Source organism: Balearica regulorum, chromosome 20, assembly GCF_011004875.1.
Source record: "Balearica regulorum gibbericeps isolate bBalReg1 chromosome 20, bBalReg1.pri, whole genome shotgun sequence".
NCBI classification, from domain to species: Eukaryota; Metazoa; Chordata; class Aves; order Gruiformes; family Gruidae; genus Balearica; species Balearica regulorum.
In genome coordinates, this window is record NC_046203.1 from 12,903,886 (window position 1) to 12,925,464 (window position 21,579).

At 49.2% G+C, this 21,579-nt stretch overlaps 1 protein-coding gene across 1 annotated transcript; it reads right to left on the reverse strand.

Annotated features, from left to right (window-relative positions):
- Positions 1 to 1,898: 1,898 nt before the first annotated feature.
- On the reverse strand, positions 1,899 to 16,470 carry LOC104634258 (ficolin-1). Its single transcript, XM_075772433.1, is given in 9 exon segments — positions 1,899 to 2,487; positions 3,403 to 3,537; positions 4,093 to 4,222; positions 4,688 to 4,815; positions 7,792 to 7,827; positions 8,981 to 9,034; positions 15,503 to 15,620; positions 15,622 to 15,635; positions 16,392 to 16,470. Coding segments are annotated over 9 exon segments (942 nt in total). The 3' UTR covers positions 1,899 to 2,239.
- Between the last annotated feature and the right edge of the window lie 5,109 nt (positions 16,471 to 21,579).

The following is a 21,579-nucleotide window of genomic DNA, read 5'->3' on the forward strand; positions in this document are numbered from 1 at the left end:
TTCCAGATCCGCTAATGTGCAGAAGAGGATTTTCAAACATAAAATGCAAACCTGATCCATGAGCTTTCCAGGACAGAGAAAAAGCCCTGAGATGAGCAGTGGCCAGGATCAGTCACAGATTGACTGGGGCTTTTCTGCTTTTCTTTTGGGGACCCTTGGCAAGAGGATGGAAAGCAAGAGGAACTGAATAGTAGCCTGACAGTTTGGGGAGTATAGTCCTTTGGGACATCTCAAGTCTGTGCCATGCCTCTTCCCCCACTGGTCAGGTGTGAGAGCTGATGTAGGAGTGGGAACCCTTCTGTTGAGGAGAGGTGGGAGCTCTGGGCTGGTAGTATGTATATGTATATAGGGTACTGGCTCCTGACCTTAGTGGTTCAATTCTTCCTGGTTGGAGTCAGTGCAAGCTCTTTCTGTGACTGCTGCAGGCATGGTGCCTGGGATGAACCACCAAGCCCAAGGACCCTCTCCCCCATATGCCTATATCAGCACAGCAAGCATTTTCCTGCCTTGCAATGGTTGGGGGGTCATGCTGGAGGAGATGCAGTGCCAGCCCATGGCTTACTGCAACATCTTAGGGGATGCAGGAGAATTTCACTCTGCAGCCAGGTCCAAACCACCTCACCTAATTCTGGTGATGGTTTGTCATACCTGAATATTTCCTCACTGGAGTCAGGTGGCAGTCTGGGAATATTGACGAGATGGGCTTGGGTAAACTGTGCTTGGTGTGCTCTTAATCCCTCTAATTTTGGTGTCCTTCACAGATGAAATTTAAATGTTGAAGGTTTCTGTGTAGTAAGAGGAGAAGATAGAGGGGAACAGAGAAAGGGGATTCAGCACTTCTAGCTAGGTTAAAGCTGAGGATGTCAGCACCGGCTCGTATGTCTCTGCAGAGGAGTCTGGTTCTGCAGAGCTGTCTGTGGCAACCTCTCTGAGGAGCTACTCATGGACAATAGCATCAGTGGCTGATAGTGCGAGACACAGCTGGACTCTGTGGAACCTTGCTCCTGCTGAGGGCACGTCAATCTGACTGGGAGTAGGAGAAAAACAAAGCAGAGCTCCTGGAGATGGGAAGTGACTATGGGACTTTCAGTGTGTGCTTCTCTGCTCAGACACACACTTTCTTACAGACCTGAAAAGAAGAGAGCAGGGACAGGTCCTAGTGAATGGGGAGACGCAAAACCTCAGGCTTATTTCTTAGCACATTGTTGACCTGCTGTGGAGTGCTGGGTGAGTGGCCTCTGCCTCTTCCCTTTTTCTCACCCACAAGGTTTGGATTCAGTGTTGTAGGGCTGGAGCTGTCCTTGCTATGCATCTGTGCAATAGGTAGTGTGATAAACCTGGGACCGTTAGGAACATTAACACAAATAAGTACTACCACAGACTCTGGTCTGTCCCTGCAGTAAGGAGTTAGCAGTAGGTTCTCATCCCCTGCATCAGCTGTGGGGAGGAATCCAGGTGCAGGAGTCCAGGAAGAAGAGATCCTTTAACTAGTTCTGCTAATAGTAGAAGAAAACATCACATGAGCTGGATGAACTGCCCCCATCCACCAGGAGTGCCTTGGAGGAGTGGCTGAAGCTAGCTAGCTCTAGATCCAGATGCAGCTGTGTAGTGGTGGGAAGTGCTGGGCAATGGTTCCAGGAGCTGAGGTCCCACCTGAGGTTCTGGAGCATGTGTTGTGTGAGTCAGTGGGGAGGGAAGTGGCAGTGCTGACAGCCCTGTGCTGGAAGGTCAGTCCTGTCCATGCTGGTCTACATCATGGCTCCATCACAGCCTGCAGGGAGCCGGGGGGAGGTTCAGAATTCAGTGCCTTTCAGATGGCTCCTGGGTCCAAGAGAAAAAGAGGCTGCAAGAACGCTGGAGGCTTCATCTACATGGATTAGAATGAAAATTACCAGTAATTACCATTTAGGGTAATAATATCTGAGAGCTTTATTGAGGTGCAATATCGTCACCATCACTTGGTCTTTAAAGCAAGGTAATGCACTTTTCAGAAAAAGATGCTCAGGCTCAGTCATCATCTGTGGGACTGCTGGAGATAGTCCAGGGTGAGAGTCTGGTACTTACAGGAGCTCAAACCAGCACCGATGTCTTCTGGTCTCTAGAAGACTGCTCTGGCTGAAAGCCCAACCTGTAATATCCCTCCTGGTCCAATTTTGTCCTCAAACAACATTATGTTTTGTGTCTTCTATTGGCTGTTGAGTGCCACCTGTTGGTGCTAGTCAGACACCCTCTTGCTATGTTAAACTGGCCTGAATTTCATTTCTGTTCGCTTATGGGAGTAATGGTACTCTTTGCCTGTCTTCCAGTTTATGCCATCGGCATAGCTCCCGTGAATGCCCAGCCAGTACATCCCATTAAGATTGGAGTAATGGCAGTCATTGTACCACCACGCTCCCTTGTATTCTGTGGCACAGTTAAAGGAGCTCATGTCGTTGTCCTGGTCTGTCGTTGAAAATGGCATGTCCTTGTGGTATGATAAGGAATCTCCTGCAGAGAGCACATATTCACAGTTACTGCAATAGAGAGCACAAAAGGGACCCTAATGTGTCTGTGCACTGCTGCAGGGCGTCAGTAGGCCTTGCTGGATGCAAGGCAGATTTTATAAATCCTGCTGTTCGCTTGGTTGCCCAGGTTTCCTCCTTGGTCCTGGAGAAAAGGAGTATCCTGAGCTCTGCCAGCACTGCTAAAACACACAGATCTTATCTATGCCTGAGAATCAAAGGGGCCAGATTGTCCTTGTAGTTACATGGGTGTCATGTCTCTTGCACTGCTCAGATTCTCTGCAGACATACTGAGGTCTGGACTATCAATCAGACACAGTTGCAGTGTACAAAGCCACATAAACCCAGAGCACTGCTATCTCAGGTGTGGGTTTCACTCATTCCTGCATGAGGGGTATTGAATTTTGCAGAGGATTTGTTTGCATTTAAAAAAAAAAAAAAACAAAAACCAAAACATCAGGCATTAAGAGGATGCAGTACTGAAGCTGTAAGTATTGAACAGCACCGCAGCCCTGGAAATGCCAAACTTGTGGGCAAATATTTCCTTCCAGTGTAACCGAAAGCAGAACTTGGCCCGGCTGCTGCAGAGCTGTTGGGAAGGTTATATTGGATGAGGTGCTGCTCAGGACCAGGCTCTATGTTTGCTGCTAAACCATGTGGCTGGCTTGTAGGTAATGCTCTGGGTCACACTTCTGTGGGTGATAGGTGTCCTTCTCCTTCCCTGTACCCAGAGGTCACTCAGCTCCTGGGGTACCATGGCCAGTTTAAAAAAAAAAAAAAAAAAGACCCAAAATGTAGATAGTACAAGAAGTTTGCATGGTACAGCTCTGCACTATAAATGCTGAACACTTCTGAAATGCTCTAGAAAACAGTCTTTCCCAGTGAGCTGCTGCTAACTTACCAGCGTTTCCACCAAGGAAGTCGCCTAGAACCAGTTTGTATTTCTCAGACTCTCCTAAAACTCTGAATGAAGCATACTTGGCAAAATAGTAGTTGTTTTCAAAGTCTCTCAGATCGATACGGAGTTCACAGGGTCCTAGAAGAGAAGGTGGACAGCGGTGGTGCAGGGCTGATGGTAAGTATGCACCTGGGTGGAGGGTGTAAGGAGCCCTGAGCTAACTTGAGAGGAGCTTCTACTACTTGAGACATTATGATTCATTTAAAATTCCTGCAGAACCTCCTGTACCTTTGATGCCTTTCTTGTGAAGCACCTTTTCTGATCTGATGTTGGATGGTCATGGACAGTGAGCTACATGCCCAGGAGTCCTGCGCACAACTGTGAGTCTGAAGCTGTGTGTGAACAAAATGACTGCCACTACAAGCAGTTCTAGTAGGAAGATGTGTTGGCCTATCTCCAGGATAGGTCATGCAGCCAGCTCATTCTCTTCCCTGGCTTCTAGTTTTCCTTTTTTTTTTTTTTTTTTAAGAGTGCAATTCCCTGTGTGCAATGGTCTGCAAGAGCCTGTGTGCAGTTTAGGATTAATTGTTGGGGCCTCAGATGGGTGTGAGATGTTCAGAGTCCTTTAATGATCCAGTGTGGTGCAGGGGTTGGACTCTCACAGCCCCAGCCCAGGACAGGGGCAGACCTTACCCAGTGAGGTGAGGAAGTGGATGTTGTCATTGCCCAGCCAGAACTCTGTCAGCTGGTTGCCAAAGCCTCGTTTGTAGGAATACCAATCTCGCAAGAAGTTCACTGACCCATCCCAGCGCCTCTGAAAAACCTTCAGGAAAGGAGAGTTGGAGAGCCTCAGCCCTGCTGGCCCACCTCCACCCCCCTCTCCCCCCGGCCCTGAAAGCATCCACAGAGCCTAAGTGGCACAGCCCCCCCCGCCCCCCTGCCCAGCAAATGCTCCCCCTGCATCAGGACACTCCTGCGGGTCTCTGGGGACCGAACTCCAGGGGAATCCCTTGCTCACAGATCTCCATCTGCCCTTGGAAATGAGGAGGAAATGATTTGCTGACTTAGCAGGGACTGGGTCTGTGGTGCTCAGCCTGCTCCCAGCGACATCTCCTGGGAGAATCCCCTGCATCCACAGAAGTTCACCCAGGCTTGCTGACGTGAACCTCAGCTGTCCCCTCAGTGTGTGTTTTCCTCCCTTTTTGTTTCTGTCTTGGTGCCATCCTTTGCAGTCTTAATAAAGAACACCGTAGGGACATAGAAACCTCCCTCTCCTCAACCTACTCACAATCCATCCTCCACCATCCGTATCCATGTCGCAGAAGATGGTGGTGGCGTTGCAGCCTTGGGGGTAGATGGTGTACCAGCCGCTCAGGATCTTCCCTTTACCCAACAGCTCTTGGCAGTTTCTGGCTTCTGTGCAAATCAGGGAAAGAGATCAAGTGGAAAGAGTTATTATGTGCTCACTGCGCCCAGGGATCACATCAGCCTCATGCCCTAAGCCAAAGGCTTTGAGCCCTTTAGCCTCCCAGCTGGCTCTTTGCACTGCAGGACTTTGGTGCACAGCTACTGGGAGCCAAACCCCAGTTGCAGTTTCTGAGTCACAGGGGAGATGGGCACCTGCTAAGAGATGCTCTAAAGTGCTCAGACTCTTTTCATCTGCAACGACTCTTTGGGGGGGGGGGGTCTGGGTGATGGAGCTGCTCTGAGTAGGATGACAAGCTCATGATCCAGGAATTTGTCCAGGCTCAGGAATGTATGGGAGGCACAGGGAGTGTATGGGTAGTTGGCAGCAAAGGAGTGGTGACACTGAAAACCACCTGCCTGTAATACAGAAAACAGTGTTCAGATCATCCTCTGTGGATTGGACAGATGGCACTTTTGAATAGATACATATATATTATGTATACATTTAGTTTTCTTCCTCAAACCCACACTTGATGACAGAAGCTCACATTCACAGATGCCAAAGGATTGACTGGAATGGTCCCCATCAGACATCCCAGCTTACAGCTGCATCTGTGGCTTTCATAGGGGAAAGCCTTGGGAGATGACCTGAGACAGTGGTGCTGGTGGTGCAGGTGTCTGAGGGTGTTGTATTTGATGAATGGATGCACAGCTGTACCAGTCTGTCTTGTGAGCATGGGTGTCCTTCCTAACAGAGGGATGGTCTGGGCCTTGGCCTGTTCCTTATTAGTCAAATATTTTTTACATGTCCAGGTGTGCTGGTTTTGCATGGCAAGGTTTTGGTAGCGGGGGGGGGGGGGGGGGGCTACAGGGGTGGCTTCTGTGGCTTTTTAACAGTGATACTTCCTTACTCTGTCCTTCAGTGTTACTCTGACTTTGTTTTTATTGCTGCCCTGTCCTGACTTCTGGTGCAGGGAATCCACCGCGATCTGCTCTGCAAAACCAATGGTGGCATGAAGGACCTAGGCTGAAACTCAGCCTATGTTTCTGGAAATCAGGCTCTCCTTTCATTCCTGTTGGACAAACACCACCATCAATTGCTCTTCACCTTCCACACCCTGCCCTCCCCTCCTCCATCACTTGGCATGATTTGCTTTTCAAGACAAATCCTGCTGCACTGGTAGAAGGCTGTGATGGCTAGGGGAAGTGTTTAGCTCATCTGGACGCACAATAGAGGCACAGAGAAACCAGGCAGGAGGAGTAACTCAATATATGCTCTGCCCCCAGCAGGTCCCGGACCCACCAGAGGAGACCCATCAGCCTATCAAAGGCCTATCTGCACAGACGCAGGAGAACACAGAGGGACAATGGCAGGTGGGAACCCAAGTCACAGGCTCCTGTAATTACAGCAGTGACACCCAGCACCTTCTAGTCAATGGGAGCAGCTCTCCAGGTCATTTAGCAGGCACACGGGGTGGCTGCCATGGGAGTGGGACATGTTATAGAAACACAAAGAGCAGCAGCCTTACCTCTCTCGGGCTGTTGGACCTGGCATGATATATTTTCCCCTGACATCTCATCTGCAGCTGGGAGGTCCAAATAGTGACACTGATACAAGATGTGTCTCTGTTGCACTTGGCTGCTCTGACTTCTGCTGGCCAGCCCATGGAGTGGGGTAGGAACTTTTTGTCCTAGTGAGTCCCATTGGGCCGGTTCATGTGAGATAGGAGCATGAGTGAGTGTGAGAAGGGGAGGGAACGCACCCACGGGAAGGCAGGGTCAAAAGCCCCAAGAGGGAAATGGTTGCTGCTGGCAGAGGGCTTTAGTTAGTGGTTTGGGAGTAGCTGGAGCAAATGTGCTGAACTAGCCACCAGATCAGCAGTGCTTGGCCTCCACCTATTACAAGCCAAGCTCTAGTGAGGGAAGCCGCAATGCAGACAGTCCTCAGCAATGGGTGCCAGTGGCCCTGGCATGCAGGATGATGGCATCAGGAAAAAAAACCCCCACCTTGTTTTCCCTCTACCTTATTGCTAGTGGTGGTAGAGAGAGACATGTTCCTCTGGCACTGTAACCGTGGGATAGGGGCCGTGAAACACAAACTATAGAATCAGGTTGAGATAATTAGTTTGTAACCAAGGTAATGAAGCTAACTGACCGTGGCAAGATACAATGCTGCAATGTTCCATGTACAGTCCCTACCAAACTGAACAATAGGTTCGGAGATATTAATCTTATGAAGTAAGTTGCTATGGACAGGTGCACCTACAACAAGGATACTGCGCATGCCTGCAAGAAGAGGGTCACTCAGCAGACTTGGGTGCAAGACCACTGACGACCACCGACTCAAATCACTGAGCATGTGTGACAGGGAGGAGAATATGGAAATGGATTCTAAGAAATGATTATCATAGGACTGCCTTTTCTGAGAAAGATGATGAATATGTATGTTTTGATCCTACATAACCTGTGTGTTGGTGATCACCTGGCATGCACGTTGGGTGGAGCTATCCCCCGTGCATCCAGCGCTGCAATAAAGGATGTCTGCCTTTTAACACTACATTGGTGTTACAAGGCTTATTCCTGGATTTCGGTGACAGCACTAGCAGCAGCTGAGTTTCATCCCTGTGCCTGCCTTTTGCCACAGCACAGGAAGGTATGTCCAAATCTGGCTGGTCCCTCAGGCTGGGGCAGGTGAAGCCTTGCAGTTTCTGTAGCTGATGGTTCTGGGCTGCAGCACCAGGTGCCTGAGCTGGGGGCAGCCCCTGTTGCTGAACAGCTGGTTTGGGAGAGGGGCCACTCACACAGCTGGCCTGGGGCTGAGCCTATGATGGGGCACAACTGTCACCAAAGAGCACCATCCAGTACCTCATGGGGTAGTTTTATTTCTCTATAGTTGTTCTCACTGGGTGTGTTGTTCCAGAACAGCACAGGGTGAAAGTTTAACTAAACAACCTCACATGCTAAATTTGGTGCAGCATGATTTACCTTCCAGTCCTGGGAAGCCAGGCTCTCCAGCTGCTCCTGCAAGAGACAAGAAGAAAATGCTCGTTGGATGATTCGATGTGAGTGAATTACTGTGGCTGCTCCAGCCCCTCCATATGTCCCAAATGTACAGGAGAGGCTAAGTGCTGCAAAGCCGCTGTGCTCTGCTGAGTGTCCCAGCTGGTGCTGCCACCCTGGCCTGGCTGCTCTTTTGATCGGCAGCATCTCTCAGGAACAGCAGGAAGAGCAGGACACAGGGAAGAGAGAAATGCTGCTCCATCTGCTGGAGTGTGTGGGGGATTCATGACTCCATTTCAGTGACTTTTTCTGGGGGCTTTCTCTGTTCAGTCAGGCACCTGTGAGGTTTTGGGCAACAGCTGCTTTTTCATGGGTTCATCATCTCCTGCTTGGGTTTCAGCTGAAGTCTTGGGTGGTTTTGCCCAGGAAATAGCTACATATTCAGCATGCAAAGGGGCTATTTCTCCAGCTAGTCACTGCACTGGTGCTCAGTTCCTGGGTGCCACCTTGTGCTGGGAACTGGTTTCTTTAGAAGAGACTCTTCCCATGTCTGCAGCACACAGATCTTGCTGAAGACCTTAAGCACAGCCTTGATGGAGTGAAAGCCAGTTTCTCAGCAGACATGTTCCTCTTTTCAGGAGCTCATCCTACTGCAAAGAAACTCCCATTCCCTCCTTGCTTCACTCTGTGTCAGCTGTTTGCTGGTGGTTTGATCCTTCTCATAAAGTGGGCTACAATAGCATCGCATGCGAAGTCCAGGCCTGGAGGCTGCTGGAAGCACTCAGCATTGTGTCTCTGCATCAGGCCTCCCAGCTGAAGCACCCCAAAGTTCCTCAGAGAGGGGGATTTGGGCAGGTTTTTTGTGGTGGAGGCAGGTTAGGGTAGGAGTGGGGAATGAGGAGAGGTCTGATTTTATGGACTGATAAAGGTCAGTTGGGAACTTTGAGAAGAGTAGTAGTATCTTCCTCTGTGATGTGGTCCCACTCATGGACACTTTTTCTAGTACTCTCTCCATGCAAGATCTGTACCCCCAAGTCCTGCTTTGCCTGCACTACTTCAGGGCTCATTCTTGGACTATTACCAGCTCTGCCATTCATCTTTAGACCCAGTGTCCCAATGCATGTTCTGAACGTGGGTAGATTTATGGATTAGAGCTGAATATGTTATGCATTACCTTTTGCACCAGGTGGTCCTGCTTTCCCGGGAAGTCCCTGGGCTCCCATTTCTCCTGCAAGGAAAGACTCAGTTTGTATGTGCACATTGCAAATTCACCAGAGGGGAGCTAATACAGAAGCCCAGGCAGCTGGGCCTTGGCTGTCACAGAAACAAGGGAATTGGGTTTTGTTAATTAGATTCAATCTTGCACATATCTTACTTCTTTACTTCTGTTGAAGTTACACTACACTGGTACTGCCAGTGTGTACTAATTTACAGTTCATGTATGAATTTCAGTGAACTTTGTACATCCTGGAGCCAGTCCATGGATTTTGCTGCGGTGGATTTGCTCTCTCTGGTAATGTGATTCACCTCCTCTATGATGAAGGACCCCATCTCCCTTGCTTCCAGTGTAGGGAGTGTCAGTACAGTGCCCAAACTGTTCCCCAGTAGACATGGAGGAGCATTGCAGCCTCCCTCGATGCATCCGGAGTTTTTTTTCACGGCTGGTGTATCTGCTATGGTCCATGCTCGCAGTCTAGACATCAAAGATGTGATTTTTGATGAAGTTCCTGGGCACCAGTTGAAGTCAGTTCTAGTTCCAAAGTCCATCCTTCATTAGTTTTGGGTGATTCTTATGGTCATACCATTGATACAGTATATAGCTATTAACATCATACCACTTAATTTATTGGCTATTTTCACCCAAAATCAAATCGCCTTGGGCTACACACCGGACTTCCCCATCCTTTCTCATCACCCACCAAGCGCACCCTGGTCCCTGAGCAAAAGCAATCCCGCAGATGGGCTTGCCTTTGCCTGAAGCAGGGATAACCCAAACTGTTTTACCCAACATATTTTTTTCATGCGCACTACAGGAACTTTATCCCCCTTCTAGTGGGCGTGGAAATTTTGATTGGGCAGGGCCAGCTCGATTGGCAGCTCCCCTAGTGTTAACTAAGCAGGTGGCCTTTGCTAAACGTGTATCCCAGTGTTTGAGGGTCCCACCACCCATTGCTCTCAGGGTAGTTTTTAGCAGTCCATTGCACCTTTCAATTTTCCCAGAGGCTGGTGCATGACAGGGGATGTGATACACCCACTCAATACCATGCTCTTTGGGCCAGGTGTCTATGAGGTTGTTCCGAAAATGAGTCCCGTTGTCTGACTCAATTCTCTCTGGGGTGCCATGTCGCCACAGGACTTGCTTTTCAAGACCCAGAAGAGTGTTCCGGGCAGTGGCATGGGGCACAGGATATGTTTCCAGCCATCCAGTGGTTGCTTCCACCATTGTAAGAACATAACGCTTGCCTTGGCGGCTTTGTGGGAGTGTGATGTAGTTGATTTGCCATGCTTCCCCATATTTATATTTCAACCATCGTCCTCCGTACCACAGAGGCTTTACCCACTTGGCTTGCTTGATTGTGGCTCACGTTTCACATTGATGGATGATCTGTTAGATGGCATCCATGCTCAAGTCCACCCCTCGATCACGCGCCCATCTGTACGTCACATCTCTTCCTTGATGGCCTGAGGTGTCATGGGCCTGCCGAGCTAGAAATAATTCACCCTTACGCTGCCAGTCCAAATCCACCTGAGCCACTTCAATCTTGGCAGCCTGATCCACCTGCTGGTTGTTCTGATGTTCCTCAGTGGCCCGACTCTTGGGTACGTGGGCATCTACATGATGGACCTTTACAACCAGCTTCTCTAGCCGGGCAGCAATATCTCGCCACAATGGGGCAGCCCAGATGGGTTTGCCTCTGCGTTGCCAGTTGCTCCACTTCCACTGCTGTAACCACCCCCACAGGGCATTGGCCACCATCCATGAGCCAGTAGAAAGGTACAGCGTTGGCCACTTTTCTCTTTCAGCAATAGCTAAAGCCAGCTGGATGGCTTTCACCTCTGCAAACTGGCTCGATTCACCTTCTCCTTCAGCAGCTTCTGCAACTCGCCGTGTAGGACTCCATACAGCGGCCTTCCACCTTCGATGCTTTCCCACGATGCGACAGGACCCATCAGTGAAGAGGGCATATGGTTTCTCATCTTCCGTTAGTTTATTATACGGTGGGGCTTCTTCAGCACGTGTCACCTCCTCCTCCGGCGACATTCCGAAATCTTTCCCTTCTGGCCAGTCTGTGATCACTTCCAGAATTCCTGGACGATTGGGGCTTCCTATTTGAGCCCGCTGTGTGATCAGTGCAACCCACTTACTCCATGTAGCATCGGTTGCATGATGTGTAGAAGGAGCCCCCTCTTTGAACATCCAGCCCAGCACTGGCAGTCGGGGTGCCAAGAGGAGCTGTGCTTCAGTGCCAATCACCTCTGAAGCAGCTCGAACGCCTTCATAGGCTGCCAATATCTCCTTTTCCATTGGAGTGTAGCGGGCCTCGGATCCTCTGCATCCCCGACTCCAAAACCCTAGGGGTCGACCTCGAGTCTCCCCTGGTGCTTTCTGCCAGAGAATCCAGGTAGGGCCATTCTCCCCGGCTGCGGTGTACTGCACATTTTTTACCTCTGGTCCTGCCCGGACTGGCCCAAGAGCTACGGCATGAACTATTTCTTGTTTGATTTGTTCAAAAGCTTGTCGTTGCTCAGGGCCCCATTTGAAATCATTCTTCTTCCGGGTTACATGGTAGAGAGGGCTTACTATCAGACTGTAATTCGCAATGTGCATTCTCCAGAAAGCCGCAACACCAAAGAAGGCCTGTGTCTCCTTTTTGTTGGTTGGTGGGGACATGGCTGCTATTTTGTTGATAATGGATACATTGGGATCTGACGCCGCCCATCATGCCACCTTATGCCTAAAAATTGGATTTCCTGCGCAGGCCCCTTCACCTTACTTTGTTTTATGGCAAAGCCAGCCTGCGGCAGGATTTGGATTATTTTCTTCCCTTTCTCAGAAACTTCCTCTGCTCAGTTGCCCCATACAATGATGTCATCAATGTATTGCAGGTGCTCTGGGGCTTCACCCTTTTCCAGTGCAGTCTGCATCAGTCCATGGCAGATGGTGGGGCTGTGTTTCCACCCCTGGGGCAGTCGATTCCAGGTGTACTGGACGCCCCTCCAAGTGAAGGCAAACTGTGGCCTGCGCTCTGCTGCCAAAGGGATCGAGAAAAATGCATTAGCTATAGCAATTGTGGCATACCATTTGGCTGCCTTTGACTCCAGTTCATGTTGAAGTTCCAGCATGGCTGGCACGGCAGCACTCATCGGCGGTGTGACTTCATTCAGGCCACGATAGTCTACCGTCAGCCTCCACTCTCCATTGGACTTCCGCACTGGCCATATGGGACTGTTAAAGGGTGAGTGGGTTCTGCTGAGCACTCCCTGACCCTCCAGTTGACGAATTAGCTTGTGGATGGGAACCAGGGAATCTCTGTTGGTGCGGTATTGCCGCCGGTGCACAGTTGTAGTAGCAATCGGCACCTGTTGCTCTTCAACCCTCAGCAACCCTACAACAGAAGGGTCCTCCGAGAGACCGGGCAAACTAGACAATGGTTCAGTTTCCTCCGCTTCCAAGGCACCTATTCCAAAAGCCCACCGGTAGCCTTTTGGGTCTTGCAAATACCCTTTCCGGAGGTAGTCTATGTCCAAGATGCACGGAGCCTCTGGCCCAGTCACGACGGGGTGCTTTTGCCACTCATTCCCAGTTAGACTTACTTCAGCCGCCAACAGAAGAGTCAACTGTTGGGATTCCCCCGTCACACCAGAAATAGATATCGGTTCCACCCCTTTCTAGTTGGATGGCATTAGGGTACACTGTGCACCGGTGTCCACTAGGGCCTTGTGCTCCTGTGGGTCCGATGTGCCAGGCCATCGGATCCACACAGTCCAATACACTCTCTTGTCCCTTTCCTCCACCTGGCTGGAGGCAGGGCCCCTCTAATCCTGCTCATCATGTTCACTACTCATCTCTTGCAAAAAGGACTTAGAAATCCTTTCAAGAGGATCAGAAGTGCGATCAGGCCTTCCACTTGACCTGGCGGGCTGCCCGGTGGAAACTGGAGCAGCATTCTTTCTGGAAGAGGCCCTTTGTACAGCCATCTTGCCTTGTAGCTCATGTACGCGTGCCCACAGGGTTGAGGTGGGCTTCCCATCCCATTTCCTCATGTCTTATCCGTGGTCACGCAGATAAAAACCACAGGATACCTCGTGGTGTGTATGCTCCATATCCCCTCTCCGGAACAGAAAAACGCTTACTGAAATACGGGTCTGTGCAGGTGGGGAGTACGATATATCCTCTTTGAGTTGCCGGACATCCCGGGACAGTTTCTCCACAGCCGAGACAAGGGAGGAAGAAAGGCTCTCTTCATATTGCCGGAGTCGGCCAGCCACTTCATCCACCGTGGGTGTCTCTTCACTTTTCCAGTCGATTACTGCCAGTGAGTTGGCGTACGATGATGGTGCACTTCGCACAAATTTTCGCCACATGGTTCGGGTACACTGGACTTCATCGGGGTCTGGGGGCAACTGTGTGTTGTCCGGATCATAATAAACCATTTCCCGCACAGCTAGTTCCCTCAGATATTGGATACCTCTCTCCATGGTGGTCCACTTGCCTGGCCGACATACGGCATCTTCGCTGAAAGGATACCTTTCCCTCACACTTGACAGGAGTCGCCTCCAGAGGCTGAGGGCCTGTGCCTTCTTCCCCATTGCCTTGTCAATGCCCGCTTCCCTAGACAGGGATCCCAGCTGCTTGGCCTACCTGCCCTCCAGTTCCAGGCTACCGGCCCTGTTATCCCAGCAGTGGGGCAGCCAGGTAATAACGTGCTCCCCTGGAAGGCGGCTGAAATCTTTCCGCATATCTCGCAGCTCACTCAGGGACAGGGATCGGGTGGTTACTTCTGGTTCTGGCTCTTCTTCTGGTTCCCGTGATGGTCCCGGTTCATCGTCATCATCTCTCACTAAGCGAACCGATTTCTTTGTGTATTTCTTTTTGTGTATGGGGCGACTGATACTGGCATGGGTCGATCTTTTGGCTCAGCTGCAGTGCCTGTTGCAGGGGCTTGGGTAGCTGCAGTGCCTGTAGGTCCGCTCTTTCCTGCTGGATGGTGCTGCCTACTATCAAGCAGTGTTTGCTAATTTGTGGCCAGGGCCCAGCACAGTGCAGTAAATTGTGTCTCCTTGGAATCCCCACAGCATTTTTCTTTCAAATATTCTACCATTTTTTTCAGGGTCTTGCAGCTGTTTGGGAGTGAAGCTGCAAACCATCGGGGGGGTGGGTGGGTGGGGTGGGGTGTGTGAAAAAGTCTCTAGATACCCTCCCATACTCTCCCACATGCCATGCCAGCCCTGACCATTCAGCCTTGGGGAAGATCCCTGGGGGGTATTCTTGAAACAATTTTTGCTAACCCTGAACAGGACTTGGAAAACATTCAGGAGACCTAGCAATAGGGATATACTGGCCTGAACATTCCAAGGGTATTCAAAATTCTCAAAAATTGTTGTAACCAACCAAAAGGGAAAAGGGGAGGTGAAAGAGTGGAAGAAGGTATCCCCCCCCCCCGTCTTCCCCATAGATTGGGTGCAATGATTAATCAATTCTGAAAGATATTGACCGAGGTATGGGCATGACCGAAATGCTACGTACAAGTACCAGCTCAGACTCATGACTGTCGATGATATCTTATCATAAGTCATTATCACACAATACAACAACATGAGAACACGAACCCCTCTGCCAGAGGTGATAAACAGCGCCGCAGGGATTACATAAACACAGGTTTACAAATCAGAGCCATGTGACCAAACAGACCATCGTTATGACCAGTGACTGTTTCGATAACATTATAAATGCTTATAACAATTTTGTTTTAACACACTTGGGTCAGACTTGTCGTTATCACAAGCCCTCGTGCCCCACGTTGGGCGCCAAAAGGACTGACGTGGTTTAGGCCCAGCTGGCAGCTGAGCGCCACGAGCCACTCACTCATGGGTCCCCCGGTGGGATGGGGAGGAGAACGGAAAAACAATGGCAAAGCCTTGAGGGTTGGGATAAGGGCAGTTTACTGGGACAGCAAGGGAGAGAGAAAACAATTAACAACAGTATTGATAACAGATATTCACAATGGGTGATAACAGAGAACGATTTTACCAATCCAACGACCAGACTCTCAGCCCATCCCAGAACCGCACCGAAACTGGAACTGCAACGAAACCGCGCCACCCCCTCCCCTGCCCCACTAGCCCCCTTTTATGGTGAGCATGACATCACATGGTATGGAATAGCCCCCAGCGAGCTTGGGTCACCTGTCCTGGCTCCTCGTGACATTAACTCTATCCTTGCCAGAACCAGGACACATTTCACACCCCAGGACTACTTCAGACTTGTGACAGGACTCAGGGGAAAAAAAAGACGACTCCATGTGTACCAGCACATCTCTAGATATGGTGTTTTCCACTTCTATTCAACTCTACAGCTGCTCACAGAAGCCAGTGCCAGGGTAGCCACTGCTCCAGCCTCGGCTTGCTTCCCCTATCTCAAAGCAAGAAAGCCATCTCATATCACAGGGTTCACCACTGGCTTTTGGGACCTCACCTTTTGTTCCTGGGACACCTGGTTCTCCTTTTGGGCCAGAGGCACCTGGGATCCCTGGGCATCCTTGGAGAATGGCGAGCCGGTCAGCGTCACCCAGTCCCACTATTCTCACCTCTGAGGAAATGAAGACAGCCTTTGTGGAGATTATTAGGGCTCTGAAACATCTTGGAGAGGAAATTGAACCCTCTGGAGTTTAAGAACAGTGCAAGCAAAAGCAATGAGGGTGGGATTTTGGAGGTGTTGTATGGATTAACAGATGGCATAGAGATCTCACATATTAAAGGAGCTAGACACTGAATCTCTCTTGTGTGAGACTACATCTATGACAAATGTACTGTAGCTTAATAAAACAAAAGCTGAGAGGTGCCCTGGGGGTTATTGACAGCATAGTAAGTGACCTTGACGGATCTGTGGACAGTAAAAGTACTACCAAATTTCCAGCAGGTCACTTTGAAACTGCCCCTATTGCCTTCCCGAGGAATATAGACAGAAAGCTGTGCTGTGCAACATCTCCAGGCTGCCAGGGTGCCTGGCACCCAGCAAGCATTTCACTGATCCTTTGTATTGTTCTGCATCCTTTAGCAACTGGGACAAGGCACCATGAACAAAACCACTTAACCGGGATGGGAAAAAACCTCAATTGGGACAGCCTGGAGATCCCATTGGTGAGTAGGGGAGGATATTTGGTTGGAGCCAGCGGTTTTGTAAAGTGGTTGCTGAGACTTCGCCCTCTTACCCTCCTCCCACTTGCAGCCAAATCTAAAGAAGCATTGAAGGAAAAAAAAATAATCATATATTTCCCCCCACCTCCCCCAAGCTCCTTGTGTTATGGGGGGAGATGAAACATGCTGTCTCAGTGGGATGGCAGTAGGATTTGTGCCCCACTCACCTGGGCAGGTGTCCTGGGCATCACAAATAGTTGCTGTTAGACTAAGCAGGGCCAGGAGGGTTGGGGCTGCCCTCCCCATGGCCGGCACTGCTCTCCGCTCTCTGCACAGCTCCCCTCATCCACGTCCCAGGCGCTGTGGTTAGCATTGACCCATCTAAGCCTTTTATACCTAACAAAAAACACCCAGTGCAAGCTCCACCTCTGTGCTTGCCCACTGCCTGCTCTCAGGTCTGGGACTATGGCTGGGTCTCAAACTGTTTCCTGCCTCATCTCCATCCTCTGCAAATTTTGCATGCCTTTCCCTTCCTATATTTTATTTCTAGTGGAAATGAACCAGCAAAAACATAGGCTTAGCTAAGTGCAGACAGCTCCCCTCATCCTGCCTGCTAGTGGCCCTTTACAAAGTGTAGTGCTTACTGTGTAGATGGGGAAACTGAGGCACTGGGAGACGGAAAGCCCAAGGTCAGCTGAGGCTGCAGGCAGAAATAAGCTGCACAGCCTGGCTCATGCTTCAATGCTCTGCCTGTCTGGCAGCCTAGCGTCAGTTTGCAGCCCTTCAGAAGTTTCAGTTTATACATGATCCATGACTGATATGGAATTAAAAATCTGTATATCCAGGCAATGTTAAGTGGGCAGAGCATGTTTGATTTTTCTTTTCGCCACCTGTTTTTTTCCTCCAGTCCTTGTTCATTGTAATAGTGAGCAGGATTTCTGTTTTGCTTTGCTGTTTCTATGCCCTGTGCTCTGCTCATTTGTGACAGCATTACTAGAGGTCCAAACTGCCTTATCAAGTTTGACTCCCACGCTACCTGTAGACACGGAGCCTGTAAAGTTTATGAATTTTAGCAGTGGGCAGAATTTAAGTTTTTTGTGTCCTTATTGCTGCATCCCAGTTCAGAGGAGACTGTGATTTCTTGGAGCCTCTTCCAGCTATCAGGATATCAGAGGCTGGAACATAGCTCCTCTCAAGCATCACTTCTATCATGAAGTTGCTCTAACATCCCAAATTCCAATGATATAATGACAGCCTACTTCAATGTTAAGCAAATGTGAGGGGGTGGGGGAGGGGGGGGAACTGCCAATGAGCAAGCTTAGTCCAAAGTAGGTCAGGCCCCTGAGGTTAGATTTTAAAATTGGTCAAGTGATCAATATGGCCTTAATTGCTTTTCCTCATCCCAGGATCCAGTGGAGGCTGCTGAGGGCTGATGATTTACACCATTAGCAACTCTTTTTTCTATCTAGATTCTCCCTTGAGCCCTGGGAAATATCCCCAGAGAGTTTCAAAAGTCCAGGATCCACTTTGGGGATAAGAAAACAAGAATTTGGATAGCAGGATAATTTTTCCAACATATTGCCTGTTGATGGACCAGACGAATGTCACACAGCTGGAAGTTATACCTGCATGAGGTGAATTATTTGGTTCTTGGTGAAGGTTTTGCATATGCTTCTCCTATTGTCCCCATTCAGGCCTCAAATATCCCATTTCTTAGTGACCACTGCATAACAATATTTACTTCCTTCTTCTTCACTGGGGGATTTTCATATAGTTAGGCAGCTGCAGAGCTTGGAGTAGGAAACTATTTCCCACAACAGGCACCACTATCTGCAGTGCTGTATGTCAAGCATAACTTAGCCCACTACAGGTTTTCTGGCTCCCTCCATATATTGTGCAATACAAGCCATAAAACCATGCTGGATTTTTTTTATATGGAGAATAATGGCTGGATTTTCAGGAGAGCCGAGGGACAGACTTCCCTGGTTTCCTGCAGGGCTGGATCCTATTGTAGTTTCTGTATTGCAAATCTTTTCAGATTAGTTTAATGGTATCAGCTAGAGTGACAAGTATTCAGCTGAGCCTGGAGAGGAAAGGTGTAGATTTGGTGTTCATGGTTTGGCTAATGTGCCACTCAGTCCAGTATTATGCTTGCTGATTTGATGCCCATTGTGGTTTTGGTAGGGCTACTGAGTGACTGTTACTCAGAAGAGTATAAGGTTTAATCGAACATTTACTTTATTTTTGCTTGTTTCAGCACAAATGAATCTTATAGAAAGTGACTTTTTCCTCTTCCTTTAGCCTGGGCTGGGAGTAAAGACCAAGGATTGAGTGCTGCTGGAGTTGGACCGTTGTCCTGCATGGAGCTAAAATCCAGCTGAAATCCAGCTCTGACAAGCTGTGTCGCTGAAAAATTTCCTGAAAGCCACAGACGAACCGCAGCCTTCCTGCCAGGCCATGTTGGCCTGAATTTCATCTCCGACAGCTGATAGGAGTATTTGTATCCTTTGCCTGTCTGTGTGGCAGATGCACCCGCCCCGACAAAGCCTGTGGGAAAAACTTTCCCACCACAGTTTGAATATGCCCGCAGGGGAGTGGCCGTTTCAGTTGATGGAATACAAAGCTGAGGTCTTCGGCCAAGGGGAGGGCTATGTGACCGTATATGACCACAGGTCAGATTCGAATTGGGTATAAATGGAGTCCTGTGAGAGGACCATTTTGAATGGGTCTCCCTCAGAGCAGTGGGTCTGTGGTCGAAGGCTCTCCCCGTGGGTTGGGACGTCACCTACGGTTCATCTTCTGTACAGACTGAGAGACCTCATCTTACATGGTTGAGCGATTATGTGCATTTTGGGTCATCAACCATAAACCTTAGAAGCAATTAAGTCAGCGGTGTATTACTGACATCACGATTGACATCCTGAACCTGTGGATGGTTAATGTCTGTTGGAGTCTCAAAGCAGTTTCAGTTAGAGTAATATTTAGGGTTGGTGGTTTTTTTTTCCCTTCAATCTTGTAAAATAAATCTCATTTTTTGTTTGTTAACTAGACTGGCCTAGTTTGTGAGGTTCCATGACAGCCTGCCAGTTGACACCCTCTGCCAAACTGTCATGACCTCCATGGTATTAAAAGGCATTGAGGTTGGAGATGTGGCGCTGATGGTACCACCAGGAACCTTTGTAGGTTACAGCAGTTATTAGAGGCTGCATTGATATCACAGTCTTTGGTGGAAAAAGGCATGTTTTTGTGTCTGACCCAATGAACCCCCGTGGAGAAAACCAACAAGTCTTGTTAAAACGCCAACTTCCATGTGCCCTGTCCCCACCACCATGGCTGGTCCATCCTGCACATCCTTTCTGGCTTTACAGGAACATGCAATCCTCTGCAGCAGGGCAAAGTCCCTGCCTCACACCTCTCCTTCTTCCAGCCCAGGGTGGCAAGGACCTGTTGAACGAGAATGGAGGAGGCAGTTTGGACTAGTGGCATGGTCTCTGGCATCAAAGATATTTAGGTATGTCTCTATGCTGTTACATGTTTGTCATGGTTTAGCCCCAGCTGACAGCTAAGCACTAAGCAGCTGCTTGCTCACAATGCCCCACCCCCCCACCCCCTGGTGGGATGGGGAGGAGAATTGGAAGAAAAAGGTAACACTCATGGATTGGCATAAGGACGGTTTACAAGGTTGGGTACATTGGACTTCACCAGGATCTGTGGGTAACTGCGTGTTCTCCGCGTCATAATAAACCATCTCCCACACAGCTAATTCCCTCAGGAACTGGATACCTCCCTCCATGGTGTTCCCCTTGTGTGGACAACATACATCATACTCATGTTTCAAAGGAGTCGCCTCCAGAGGCTGAGGGCTTGTGTCTTTTTCCCAATTGCCTTGTCAATGCCCCCTTCCCTAGACAGGGATCCCAGCTGCTTGGCCTACCTGCCCTCCAGTTCCACGCCCTGTTACGCCAGCATCAGAGCAGCCAGGTGACAATGTGCTCGCCTGGATGACAGCTGAAATCTTTTTGTGTATCTTGCAGCTTGATCAGGAACTGGGATCGGGTGATGACCTCTGGTTTTGCATCTTCTGTTCTCATGATGGTCCTGGTTCATTGCCATCCCTCACTAAGCAAACTGATTTTTTTTGTGTATTTCTTCTATACAGGGCTGACTGATACTGGCACCGGTTGGGTTTTTTTTTTTGTTCAGCTGCAGTGCCTGCCACCAGGGTTGGAGTAGCCACAGTGCCTGTTGCTGTTTTCCCTCTCTTCCCCCGATGGCACTGCCTAATATTGATCAGTGCTTGGTAGATACAGGGCCCAGCAAAGTGCAGTAAGTTGTGCCTCTTTGGAATAGCCACAGCATTTCCCTTTCAAATAGTCGATCACTTTATCAGGGTCCTGCAGTTGTTCTGGAGTGAAGTTCCAAACCACTGGGGATGAGAAGGTCTCTAGATACCTGCCCATATTCTCCCACATGCCATGCCAGCACTGACTATTCAGCCTCAGGACAGATCTCTGGGTGGTATTCTTAAATTTTTTTGTAACCATGAACAGGACTTGAAACACATTCAGGAGACCCAGCAATAGGAACATGCTGGCTTGAGCATCCCAAGGGTATTCAAAATTCTCAAAAGCTGCTGTAACCAGCATGAAGGAAAAAGTGGAGGTGAAGGTGAAAGTATCCCCCCCCCCCCCCTTCCCCACAGATTGAGTGGTATTATTAATCAATTCTGAGAGATGTCATCTGAGGTAAAGGCGTGACAGCAAGGCCTCATACAAATACCAGCATAACCTCATGACCAGTGATGTTATAATGTCATAAGTCAATATCACACATTACAGCAAAATGAGAAACCTAAACCCTCTCCCAGAGGTCATAAACGGTGCCACAGGGAATACATAGGGCAAGTAAGGGTTTACACACCACAGCCATGTGAACCAAATGAAACAAATTAATGAGTAGTAATAAGGGAAGGGAAGGGAAGATTCTCCTAGTAGCTAGCAACAGCATGAAACAATGAAATCAGCTGGCAGGTCTGTAATCAGGGCTAGCCCTCAATCACAATTGCAAGAAGAGCATTTCTATAGGCAAAACTGGAGGCAGAGACACCAAGGGACATTTTTGATCCAATAGAACTTGAGTTCTCCTCTCATTCTTGCCATTCTTTTCCAGGCTCTCTAGAGATGGGAGCAACCCTCCAAAGGATCCACAAAGACTCCTGACATTGTCCAACTGTAGAAGATGTCCTCTTGCAGAAAAACCACCTCACCCCTCCCAACACTGAGATCTAGTCACCAGTCCTGGTATTCTGACTAATGCCATACAGTGTTGACTGGAAACTTTCTGTGCAAATAGTGGATGTAAATAATTTTCCTGTGCTGCAAAATACTAATTAATTAGTAATTAGAAAATATACTG